This window comes from Epinephelus lanceolatus, chromosome 23, assembly GCF_041903045.1.
Source record: "Epinephelus lanceolatus isolate andai-2023 chromosome 23, ASM4190304v1, whole genome shotgun sequence".
Classification (NCBI taxonomy): domain Eukaryota; kingdom Metazoa; phylum Chordata; class Actinopteri; order Perciformes; family Serranidae; genus Epinephelus; species Epinephelus lanceolatus.
Window position 1 is genome coordinate 27,799,554 of NC_135756.1, and position 13,060 is coordinate 27,812,613.

Genomic DNA, 13,060 nt, shown 5'->3' on the forward strand with positions numbered 1-13,060 from the left:
TTATGTGGTATTGTCACCTGTGCTGTTCAGTTGTTTTGCTGAAATAGAGGACGAACATTACATGGGGCATCGGCGTCAATCTGCTAGGTGGAGAAGGATACTGTATTGTCGGTGCCTCAGTTTATACTGGCATAAAATTTTGCTTCACTTTGATGGAATCCCTTTGTGTGATAACAAATTTAAGGTGACAACAAATATATATTTGACACTGAAGACACATTTAAATGCATATTGCACCATCAGCAATGTTGTGATTCACTTCCGTTCTACACCATTAAAAAGACAAAGCACGGCCAAGAACCGTCAATACGTCAGTGCCCTCCCCTTACCACAGATTAATTTATTTTGGTGGAGGAATGAGGTGAAATTACTCAACATTTACTAGCATATTATCCTTGTTTCCAAAGCAGGGTACAGGACTAATGTATCGTGCATATAGGATTGTGGGTGCTTTTGGAGCTCATCCTTGAAAATGATCTGAACGAAGGACTCACTCCTTGGTGTAATTCAAAGGATCCCAGACGTTGGCCAAGTAAGCCCTGACAGTGTGACAGTGAGCCAGCATCAACATTTCCAGGACCCTGAGACTGCATGGAGCAGCTAAATGGAATTTAGCCATCATTCATTTTATTATCTAAACCTGTGCTTCTCCTAATATGACAAGTTAAAATGTCCTGAAACATAGAATCCATTACTTCCTGTTAAGCAAGGAGCTACCACACACTAAAAAAGTTTTATATCAGTCCCTAGTCCAAATAGTGTTTAATCATGACATGGTCAATATGTTTTTTTAATGGCAGATATCTGGACATTTCATAAGATGAATAGCATAGCTGTAATCTAAAGTGATGGCTGTACTTATGCCCCTTGCTGTGTTTAGATGGGGTCTAAACACAGCAAGGGTTGTGAATACCCCGTTGTGGTATCACGACCCCGTAAGGGGAAATTTTCTGAGAGCTCAGAGTTCACGACTTCATGTACATGACTTCCTGTGTCGTAAACACAAACTCACGAGTTCCGATTGAATGCAGCAACTGATTGAAACAAACCCACTGTTAATGACAGTAGTTACACCTTCCTGTTGTGCATACTTACATTAACAATATGTCTCTGGAGTTAACTTGAATACAGTTTAAAAGTCCTTAACATACAAAGTGACAGGGGGTTTGTCATAAGGGGCTCAAAGTACTGAAAACACAGCTGCAGCTGATACCATTTATGATGAGTAACTTATTAATGTTATTACAGCTGTGTTTGCTCTTTACATGATGTCTCACTTCAGCACCATAAATATACTAGTTGTGTGCTTTACACTGCAGTGGTGCCCCCAGAAATTTTTCACAGGGATGGCCAGATGCCACTGAAAATCTTGGGGTGGTACACTAAAAACCCAAACCCATGATGGAATATGAATTCTGTCATGCTGTTGTATATAGACTAGCTAGAAACTACAATCTCAATATTAAGAGTTAAGGAATCGCATATACCTTGGTTTCTTACATATAATGTTTCTAATTATCTGATGTCCATCCATTTTCAACTGCTTATCTGAAGCAGGGTCTTTCCAGATGTCCCTCCCTCTCCCCAGCAAAGCTTCCCAGCTCCTCCTGGGGGACCCCGAGACAGCCCAGGCCAGATGAGATATGTAATCCCTCCAGTGTGTTCTGGGTCTGCCCCAGGCCTCCTGTCAGTTGGATGTGCCCGGAACACCTCTAACGGGAGCCCAGGAGACATCCTAATCAGATGCTTGAACCACCTCAACTGACCCCTTTCGACATGAAGGAGCAGCAGCTCTACTCCGAGCTCCCTCCGGATGTCCAAGCTCCTCACCCTATCTCTAAGGCTGAGCCCAGCCACCCTTAGTGGCCGAAACTCATATCGGCTACTTGTATCTGCAACCTCATCCTTTTAGTCATTACCTATAGCTCATGACCATAGGTGAAGGTTGGGATGTAGATGGACCAGACTAATAGCGGTACAGTTAACATAATGAGTTCCATATGGGTAGGCAATCCATTGTTCTTCAAAAAGACTGGTCATTTACTGAAAGAGACAACTATCCAACTTTAATTTGAAGAAATACATTGATTATACAGAATAAAACATTTAGTAGGAACAAGCCCATTCTGGTTTAAAAACAGAACACACAGGCCTCCAATTATTTTTATGAGTGGCTAGTGGGGGTCAATTATATCAGGGTAGCCGTGGCCACCCATTGACAGCACCACTGCAATTACAAACTGTAGCAGTATTACATGTAAAAGAAAATAAATTAATATTTGAGTGTGGTGGATTTAAATTGACAGGAACTTAGCAAAATTTAATTTATATCCATTGAAGCATGCCTTCTATTATTTCCAGGGGCACATACCCTTAAAGAGTATGTTCACTTCTACAACATAACTATCACAACAGTATGCCCAAAGATAGTAGGGCTTTCACACTTAATACTTTGTAGTAGTAGATAATTGAGTAACCAAGTGGTGATAATGTGTGCTGGAATTGTAGCAGTATAGTGTTGCTTCCATTTAGTGATCTTTGTAAACAAATAGTCTCTAAATGTTTCATGGTGCCTTCAGGGAATTCTCTAGGAAGCTGAAAGACAAGTCTTAGGGCAATGTCTTGTTAATGAGTGTCTTGAATAGCAAGATTGTTTATGATATATGGGCTGGATCGCTATATGAAAAAATGGAGGGACACAGTGTAACAGACCAGTGTGGTGCATAAAGAGAGTCAATAATTTCATGAGCAACTCTCCTCCTCTGATCTAACTCCTAAACTTTAAACACAACTGCCACCTAGTGATGAAAATGGACAAACACGCACATTCATTTTTTAAATGCTGGTGTCACTGATGAGGTTTTGACATGTCACAGTAGCAAAAGCCCAAGGTTTAATAACAACATTAATGATGGCTACGACTTAAAGATACTTTGTAGCCTACAAAGAATTGTTACAAGGAATCTTTCAAGTGTACAGCCTGATAAACAATCTTAGAACACACATAGAGGTAAACAACAATCTTCCTGATTTGCGTCATTCACCTTTGGCTTTGCTTGTCTTGCAATCACAATAAGTTATTAACTTACAATGTTGCTCTTTTTATTGACCATGGTTTAGTCACTTGTTTATTGGAAAACAATCAGAAGTCCATTACTGAAGTAACTTGTTTAATAAAGTCACTGAGAATTCATCATGAGGAAGAATATTTGGTTGCATACATTGCAAAGTGTGATTTAAAGGCTGCAGAGAAAACACTCTCATCTCTTTAACAGCCCTGGCATACATCTGATCTGTTTTATGTCTCTGCCTGAGAAACTGCTGTTTGAAACCCACACTTAACAATGAGTTCCATTAAATTCACCAGAAGAAAACCATTATCTCTTATTCTGCAACGGTGATGGGATAAGATCTTTAAAGACAAAAGATACACCGAGCCAGAGGACAATGCTGCTGATGAGCCACAGGGGATGAAGAATTGTTCTGCAACTTCCTCTTCTTTATTTAATAGAAAAGCAATAAAGAAATTGTCCACAAAGGATGAGGTGATATGGAAATATGGAGGCACGGTTGTCAAATACTGCAGATAGATAATTTCACTATTTCATTGCTACTCCTTATGTAACAATGTTCATCTGTATTGTCCCTGTGAAATAAACGAATAAACACATTTGACATTGAACATGACTAACTTGGAGGTGTGCTTTAAACAGAGATAGGAGCCACTGGATCAGATTGACTTGTGTGCATACATTGGATTGGCAATATAAAACATCTCACAAGTTCTTAATGGTTTTCAGACAGCCTTGTTGAGTTAATATATTACTGTTGGTGTCAGTGTGACCTGCAAGTAAAATAGACTTTCACTTAACGAATATGATGGATAAAATGTGTTATTATACAAAAGGCATCTGTACACTATACATGGGGACAGTAGAAAATAGGGTGAAATGTGATAATGAACTCAACAAAAAATTAAATGCAACACTTTTGTTTTGTTCCTATTTTTCACAGGAGCCAGTCCATTAGAAAATTTAAAACTAAAAGCAAAATTTTAAAATAAACTGAAGCCATTGGAGAGCCTTTAAAACCAGGGGCCGTATTCACAAATATTCCAAGAACACTCTCAGACAGCTCCTAACTTAGCCTAAAAACTTTTAGTAAGGAGTTTCATCTTAGGAGTGATTTAGGAAAGTTCTCAGAGCAACTGGTGTGATGCTTGCTTTTAACAGATGTGATTGGTTGTCACAGACACATCCTTCTGTGATCCTGTAAGGTGTGGACACCCAGTGGAAATGAAATAAACTGCTGACTGCGAAAGTGATCTCACTGTTAGTGTGATCACTCTGCTGATGGAAGGTTGAGACAGACCCAAGTCATCACTGCTGCACTGTCGCATTTTTCCAGTTTTTCAAGTATCTTAGTATCAATGATATTGTTAGGCAGGAAAGGCGTGCATACCCCTAATAAGATCGACCAGAGATATTATCCCTGCACAATCTAATCTATGGCCTTTCATTAACTCACTGTCATTCAGCGTTTGGAGAATATTTCTCAAACCTTTTTGTGTTTCCACCATTTTCTCCTCTCCTTAAGAAACTCTAAAAGTCCTCCTCCCTGCTCCTAACAGTTTTTCACCTTAGGAGCTCTTTTAAGGGCTAAGATGCTTTGTGAATAACTTTTATCCTTACAAGGAGGGGAAATTCTAAGAAAACGTCAGAATTCTAAGAATTTTCTTAGAATTTCATGACCAGGAGTGACTCTTATTACTAGAGAGCTTTGTGAGTATGGCCTCAGGAGTGATGTGTTCTCGATTATTTTCCTTGGTGAGTAGATGTGCTGCTGCATTTTGGATCATCTGCAGTTTGTTTAAAGATTTCTTTGAAAGGGAACAAGGCATTACAGTAGTCAAGTCTGCTGGAGATAAAAGCATGAACAACTTTTTCTGTGTCTTCTTTAGATTAAAGAGGTTGTACACGGATAGTGGTTCTAAGATAGAAAAATGCATTTTTGGTGATGTTTCTCACTTGGGGTTTAAAACACAGGTCACAGTCAGAGATAACACCAAGGCTCTTTACTTCATGCTTTTTGTTCAGAGCCAGCCTTTGTAAATTACTTTTAAATTGAAAATGCTTTGCTTTTGGTCCAATGATTAGAACCTGTTGAGTTGCAAGAATTTTTGGGACATCCACAAATTAATTTGATCAATACAGCATGATGGTTTTTCAACTGGGTTTGTATTATATACTGCCAAATTAAAATGAAACTACACTGGAGATAGCTTATGGTAGTAAAATGTACATTGAGTTCACAAAGCAACAGCTCTGGTGGACATTCCTGCAGTCAGCATACCAATGACACGCTCCCTCAAAACTTGCGACATCTTGTAGCATTGTGTTGTGTGATCAAACTGCACATTTGAGAGTGGCCTTTTATTGTGACCGGGTTTAATGCAGGTGCAATTTTGATCATTCAGCTCCTAGTACAATATTTATGAAGAAACATTATTAAAAATACACTGTCATGAATGACATGCTGCTTGTCATTAAGTTTTATGGTTATTTTATTGACCCCTGTTTGTTTGGTGTTGTTTTGTATTTATTTTCTGACTGAGTTTTGTGTGTTTGTATAAAGGCCTATCTTGGGATAGGAATTACAAGCTAGTTTACAAATGTTGGGGTATGTAGCACTAGCCCATTGATTCATACTGTAAAAATAAGCATTAAAGACATATTTAATATGCAGCAAAATGTATTTAATTTATTGTATGTATTAATATTTAATCCACAACGATGTTTGGCACAATATTGTGCTGACTTAAAAATACAAAAAAGGTCAAGTGCACAAAAAACTTTTTAAATTACAGTGCCAAGTGTACTCGGCTGCATAACTTCCGGCTGTATTAGGATCACTCAGTCTTACCTACTGCCCTCCCCTCATCTCCCAGCATGCATCTTGCTCCAACTGTGACTGTATCCAGTTTAAAATCTCTCAACTGATCTCTCCAAGTACAATATGTTCTTAACGCAATGAGGTGAAGCCATCCCATCATTTAGAGGTGACGCCTGACTGCCAGAAGATGGAGCCATTTTCCACCAAATGATTCCACACCAGTTTACTGCTTCAGAAACATAAAACCTCAGGCTAGAAAGCCGGGAAGCCGCAGGGAGTGGGGAGGTGTAAGGACGTTACATGCAGTTAGCGTCCCACTGGGATCTTTTGTCTGGGTGCTTGGAGGCAGCCTGGGCTTACTGGCCCCATTTGCGCCATATGCCATGAGAGACCTGGCTGTCACATCAGATGAGAGCCTCTGTGTGATGGCATAACTGACCGTGCAGCTCTCAAGTGCACATTCACACTCACTGCACACCATTCATCACTTTTTCAAATGCAGTTTAAATGGGTGGCTGCAAATATGTCAAGGATAGGACTGATGTTCAAGCTGCTTTTTGTTTCCAAATTTTAAGCTCATATCTCTATTAATTTGTACTTTCATGGCATTTGGTCATAATATAATTCAACAACTGTCAAATTAATTCAACATAAAGTTATTTTGAGGTAAGTGCATTGATCAAAACCTTGACATGTCATACAGGGATTTTATTACTAACGACATTTACATGTTTGTGCCCTAGGGCATAACTACATTATGTCTGATATACAGCATCTTCATTGTACTCAACCCATCGTCATGCAGCAGAGGGTTTTGCTGTGGGCAACATCATTCATGTATCACATTTATATTACACAGTCAATCCAACCAGAAAATCCTTGGAAAATGAATTAAATATAGTGTATATGTAGTCTTGGATGCCATAAGGTAAAAAATGCAAATGTGATTCATCCACTGAAGATCTGTAATTGTTCATTTCAACTACTACTTGTAAGGTTTGATATTAACCTTGACATGATAGCCCATGGCCACAAAAATCTACTCTGTGGCCTGCACATTAGGAGCTTGGTGGCCTGTGAGGCCAGTGCTAAAAATATTAGTGTCCAACACTAATATTTCATATGTTTACAAACATAGATATTTTTTTCTGTTGGTGTCTTTTTATTTATTGAAGTGTCACAGTAAAGGAAGGCAGTGTTAAGATGCCTTCAATTGCCTTTTCTGTAAACTTTATTTTTTTTTACACAAGTTTACATTTGGGCCATTTAAAATTTACTTTAGCCACCAAATTTAGGGGCTTGGTGACCTGTAGGGCCAGTGCGATCAATAATTAATACATTGAATACTTAATGTATATAAAACTCTTTACCCTCCAGACACATACAACCACATAGTAAAGTCCTATTTTAAGAGCAACTGAATAGCAGCATTGAAATAATTTAATAATCTTGAATGCACCTTGTGTCTGTTATAGGAAATGCCTCTATGCACCAGAATAAGTGGGCCATGTTTTCCTTTGTTTCTTTACCTCAACTCGATTAAAGCAAATGTATTTTTTTAACCAATAATGGAATTCAAGTTTAACTAATAATCATTTAGTGTAGAGGTATGAGTAGCAAATGCGTAAGTAGCCCTTAAGGGAAATAAGAAGCTATGACTTTGATTTAATTGTGATATGAACCCGTAATTTAAACATTCTTTATGCATTTTCTTTTAGACAATATTCTGCTGTAATATTTGTGAACTCTCCCTAATCCGCAATACAATAATTCGCCTTTAGCTGAGCCATTATCCGACCTACACACTGTACATACATTAATACATCGATAAAATGTAGCAGAGAACGAGAACGCAGGGTAATCGATTCATTTTACTATTCATCAAAAAGCAATATTATTAACAGTATGGACTGTCTGAACTGAAAACATATCAAATAACGGTTACTATAAATGCAAAGCATTAGTACGCACATACGGCGGCTAACCGGCCTGTTAGCTTCAACACCACCGCGCCTTAAGCAAATAATTGCAACCGAAATTAGCTTGACGGGTATCTTGTTATGAAACTGCTCTGCTTTAAACGTTATTCATAGCTAGATGAAGACAATTGCAGAATTATGTTTGCTCTGAGAGCTCAAGTGAGCGACTGGCATCCGAAGAGGTAACCTACTTAGCATTATTAGCAGTGTTAATGAGGGACGGGAATGTGACACGCTAATGTAAGACGCCGACACGGCTAGCGCTCAAACAATTCACCAAATTCTTCAACACAGCGTTGTTCATAGTGACCAGTAACAACACAAAACACTTGATACATTGTTTGTTAACGTGAAATGGCAGCGGATAATTGGATTAACACAAACTGCTCGTAAGCAGTCCGTGGTTAATTTTGCTAAATTAGCTAACGTTCGCTATGCTAACAAGCTAGCGCACGACGACTCGTTAGCCCAGAATTCGGTTGACGGGTGGGGAAGCCAAACAGGCGTGAGGTGAACTCGGGTGTACCGCAGTTTGTTTGCGAAAAAGAAAGCACTGTTTTGAAAACCACACGCAAGGACACGCACTTTTCCGCTATCCAGTGTCAATTCCTCAAAATGGGGTCTGCTAACGTACGTCTCCGCCATTTTGTGACAGGTTTTTCATTGAGCAAAGGGGTACGTGTAATGGTTGAATGTAACCCCATCAAGAAGATATCCGCTTGGCAGTTACAGGGAGAAGGGATCAGGAGTAATTTTCAACCATCCCATGAGATAAAAGTCGTTTTGAAGTGGTCGGCAAGGGATAGGGGCGGCTTACCGTAACGTTTGCAAGTTTCCTGCAACAAATTGCACCATGAAAAAGCCAACAAATAAACAATATAGTGACCATACGTGAACCACAAAAAATTGGACAACTAATATTGTAAATAAATGCTTAAACAGATAATGATCACAGTATGTAATTGAACTACATACTCTATACTGACATTGTTATATTGTCTGAAATTCCCAGAAGTTGCAAGATTGCAGCATAAATGGCACTTTATATCAAATTGAATCAAATCAAGCTTAAATTATACTGATTGTATAAAATCAATTCATGTCATGTTTTCAATTAAGAGTTCCCGCCCAAGTTGCACTATTTAATATGGCATAAGAAACAAAGATGTAAAGAATATTTCAAGTCATTATTAATAACTACATTTTGAAGAAAGTATGAGTAATATGCACCAATGCATGAAAAAATATGTTCAGCAAATGGATGTGCATGAATGTCCAGATATATTCAGTGTAGTAGTGAGCAGTTTAGTAAATTAGCTTGTAGACATTTAGCATTAAAAAGCACAAGTAAACAATAATTATTTGTATATTCACAGAAGTACAGATTTTTCTTTCTTAAGGAAAGAAAATGAGCATTTACGTTATTTTGTTGTAGAGTAGTGGATTTAAAAATGTCAATAGACTATATAATTTCCTGCCTGGCATTTCAAAAACATTGTTTTGGTATTTGTATAAAATTGTTGCAGCTTGACTGTGATTTTTATTTCTTTCCCAGTGGAATACCCTGTCTTCATTCACCTACTATTGGTAAGGTAAGACACTCATTTTGAAGCTAGTGATTAATGTACCACGGGTTTATGTCAGCCTGGAAAAATAGTCTTTTACCGATAAAAGTGTAGGGTTGCCCTCTATTACACGCCTGGTTTGGATAACAAGGGAGCTATGTTAATTAGTGTTATCCCCTCCCCCCACGGGACATTTCCAAGTACCTCCTGACCCGTTTTCCAAACAGAGAAACGAGTTGTCAGACGGTCCCTAAAAAAGAAAACAGTCTCTATTGTTCCAGCACCCGCTCTGCTCTGGACGGTGCAGTGCCGCCTGTGGCCGCAGAGGGCGCTGCACGCATGGCAGGCCGGGCTCCGCGGCCTTCACATCTTTTTGTCTGAGAACTGGATCCCTCTGCCGCTCTACAGTGTGTGCGATAGCCTCGGAGCTGCGTCCGTAACACACTGTCAAACCACTCCAAACGAATACAACCGCGACCAAAAGCATTAATTCTACACATTCTGCCATGGCGTTTCTAATCCGCCGGTAAATCGGTCGTATTTGTGACTGTTCGTTGGAACTTAGTCCGGGGTTGAATCGGGCTTGCTTTCTGTGTGCATCAGTCTTTATTAGCGAGCTGCCGCTCTTCTTGCTATCAGCTATTTCTTTAACTTTTTAAACACTCAGCTTCGCGAATGACTGAGCGCCGGCGGAGTATGGGATCCTTGGTGTCTTAAGAAGCGACTGAAGTGGGGTTTAACCGTTTTTGCATGCAAAAACAATGGCAAATTCGACGGGGAAAAATCTACTAGATCAGCGAAGGAAAGGACAGGCTTTCCTGGACGAGCTGCGGCAATTTCACCAAAGCAGAGGGTGAGATTGGGGCGTCTTTATTCCCAAGAAATGCAACTTTAAACCTGCATTGCATGTGACTGCGAGTTAACCACAACAGTTATTTAAACATATGTGCCTTTATTTCTTGTGTTATCCCCTCAGATCGCCGTTCAAGAAGATTCCTATCGTGGGTGGGAAAGAGCTGGACCTGAATGCTCTCTATATCAGAGTCGTCTCTTTAGGTGGATTTGCTAAGGTGAGTGGGAACTAAAAGTGGATTTCTTCACACTCTGCTGTCTGTGGACTCCTCGGTGGACCACTCCACAACTCCGTGTGGTTACCCCGGGACAAGTGTAACCCACTACAAAAGCGTTAGTGGGTCGGTGTTGGCCTTGTGCTAGTTTGCCATGTATCTCTATGCAATGTGGTGGCTTGTGTTGTTGTGTGGTTTGAATTGAGAGTCCAACCGCTCGGAGTCAGAGTGCAGTTGGAGCGACTCAAAATTAGCGGGCACGTTTAACATCGATTATCGGCACGGAGCCCGGCCTCGGGAAACACCGCTTAGGACATAGCGTTTCGCCGGGGCTTCCACCGGTAGTTTTTCACCCAGGGGAAGCTTCATTTCTCTTTCTCGCCCTAGCCATCTTTCTTCGGCTTCATGGCTGAACACAAAATGTAGGCCTCACAGGCCCATGTAGTGAATACAGTACACGGTACCAAAACCTACTCGGAAATGAAACGGGTCGCCGCAAGCTAAATCATTTGTGTAGTGGCGGAGACAGTTGGCTGGAGTTTAGCCTCGTTAGGTTTTAACGCCAAAATGTAAAAGTCAAGTTAGCTTGTTAGCTACAGTGCTAACTAGCCTCAACTGTAACGATACTATCCTAAAGGGAGTCAGGCAGTTGTACTCACTGATGTGTCAAATGTAAATATGCTCGCATTACAAACATTAGCAGCTAATTAAACGCTTTTATACTGAATGTGCTGCTTGATTATTGTGTTAGTTTTCAACATTTTTAGATATTTCCAGCAGTTTGAGAAAGTTATTGATTAATGATTGTGATATGGCCTCATTGGGGGAACCTGTAGCAGACCAGATGGTTGCAGTGTAACCGCTCTTTTTTGTTGCTGCAAGTGCTTTATCTCCCTAACGAACTCATTTGCCCCCCTTCCAGGTCTCTGACAAAAACCAATGGATTGAACTTGGAGAAGAGTTTAACTTTCCAAGGAGTTGTTCCAACGCTGCATTTGCTTTAAAACAGTACTACCTTCGGTAAGTAGCATGGCCATGCAGTTCTCCTCCTCTCAGGTAGCATGTGGGAAGTGTTTACAAATGTTAAGGTGCAGTCAGCAGGATCTGGCTCACCCGCTCCTCGTACTAGGAAGCAGCACTGGTGCTGTATTTTGGCACGCAAAGCAAGGTCTATATTGTGTACATTTGTCATGACATGGTGGATATGAACTCACTTGCCTCATCAACATAAGAAAAGAACACTCTGATCTCTCTTTTTAAAAATACCTGGCCTGATGACTCTGCTGTAGTTGAAGTCTGGAAAATAGTTTGCTCTTAAGGAGCATCTTGTCTGTAATGACCCTAAGCCAGACACTAATGATGGTTATTCCTTTGTGTAAATGGTGTAGCCACAGGGCATTTGGGTTTGATACAGTACTAATGATCGAGCGGCTCCGGGTGCTGTAACGTGTGTAACATTCAGCCTCCCAAGTCTCAACACAGTCAGCTGCCGGTGATGGCAGTCTGGTGGAAACGCAGCTCTCCTCAACAGCTGGCATTTGTGGTTTTGGTGTTACTGCTTTCTCTATACCCCCGTTTTTTTTTTTCTCTCCCTCGCTCATGCAATGATTGTTCCCATCACTAGCACCTGCCTGCAGGGGATTACGCCTATGTAGCAAAGAAACGCTTGTAGCCTCTCATGGATATGTTACAGGCAACGGCAGGTCACTGGTTAACATCATAAGCAGCGGCTCATTATCTGTGCATTTTTACTAAGTTGCCTTTTGGTGCAAGCTGTCTGCTCATTTGATTACCAACTGTACACATCGGATGAGACTTGTAGCTCCTCAGTTCACCGATAAACATGAGCATTGGCTGCAGGGGAGAGACACCCCCGGCTTGCAGTGCTGCTGAAGTTCATCGAGGTCTTTCTGAGTACCGTAATGGCCACAAACCATTATTTCCTTGCCACATATTTAGTGAAAATGACGGAATACTTTATAAAGCACTTTCTCTAAAGCAGGAGATCATGTAATTTGGTGTAATGGTCAATTCAGAAGCTCAGACGGCTGACAATACAGTTGTTAAGGTGTGTTCCTTGAGTGCAAGTAGCGATAGTGCAAAGTTGTAGAGTTTTTGTGGTCTGATTTATGTATGAACTCATCCTCAATAGCTCAGGAAAACACTAACATTCAGAAAATCTGTTTTTGTTTTGTCTAACAGGCCTGAGAGTGCCTGAAGTACCTTTAACAGAAAGTCAACAGATGATTGGATTTGTTGAGCCTCTATGATACTTTATAGCAGGACACAGTTAGGCAAACTAATGTGTCTATTTTGTCACAAAGTGGTTTATAGTTCCTCTGTTCTGCAGATGACAAGACCAAGCAAAGAATTCTATGGAGCCTTTAACATTATGACAGTTTTTTAAGAATCAGTTATTTTTTTCCAGAAAATGTCACTTGTGTTACTCAGGACAGCCAAGTCACTGTAATTATTACCTGCAAGAAATATCTTTGGGAGGTGGATGAGCAAAGGAGGCCTGGCAGCTGAGTCAACCGACATGCTGAATATCACACTC

The 13,060-nt window shown here is 40.2% G+C and overlaps 1 protein-coding gene across 2 annotated transcripts in view; it reads left to right on the forward strand.

Annotated features, from left to right (window-relative positions):
• The first annotated feature begins 9,814 nt into the window (after positions 1 to 9,814).
• The window catches only part of arid2 (AT-rich interactive domain 2), a 44,248-nt gene continuing 41,002 nt past the window's right edge, over positions 9,815 to 13,060 (forward strand). Inside the window, exons 1-3 of one of the 2 annotated variants that reach the window (XM_033614855.2) lie at positions 9,815 to 10,289; positions 10,413 to 10,506; positions 11,426 to 11,523. In XM_033614855.2, coding sequence (XP_033470746.1) covers positions 10,198 to 10,289; positions 10,413 to 10,506; positions 11,426 to 11,523 — 284 coding nt within the window. In that variant the 5' untranslated portion in view covers positions 9,815 to 10,197. The remainder of the gene's footprint in view (positions 10,290 to 10,412; positions 10,507 to 11,425; positions 11,524 to 13,060) is intronic. The other variant, XM_078165048.1, reaches the window with a different exon arrangement.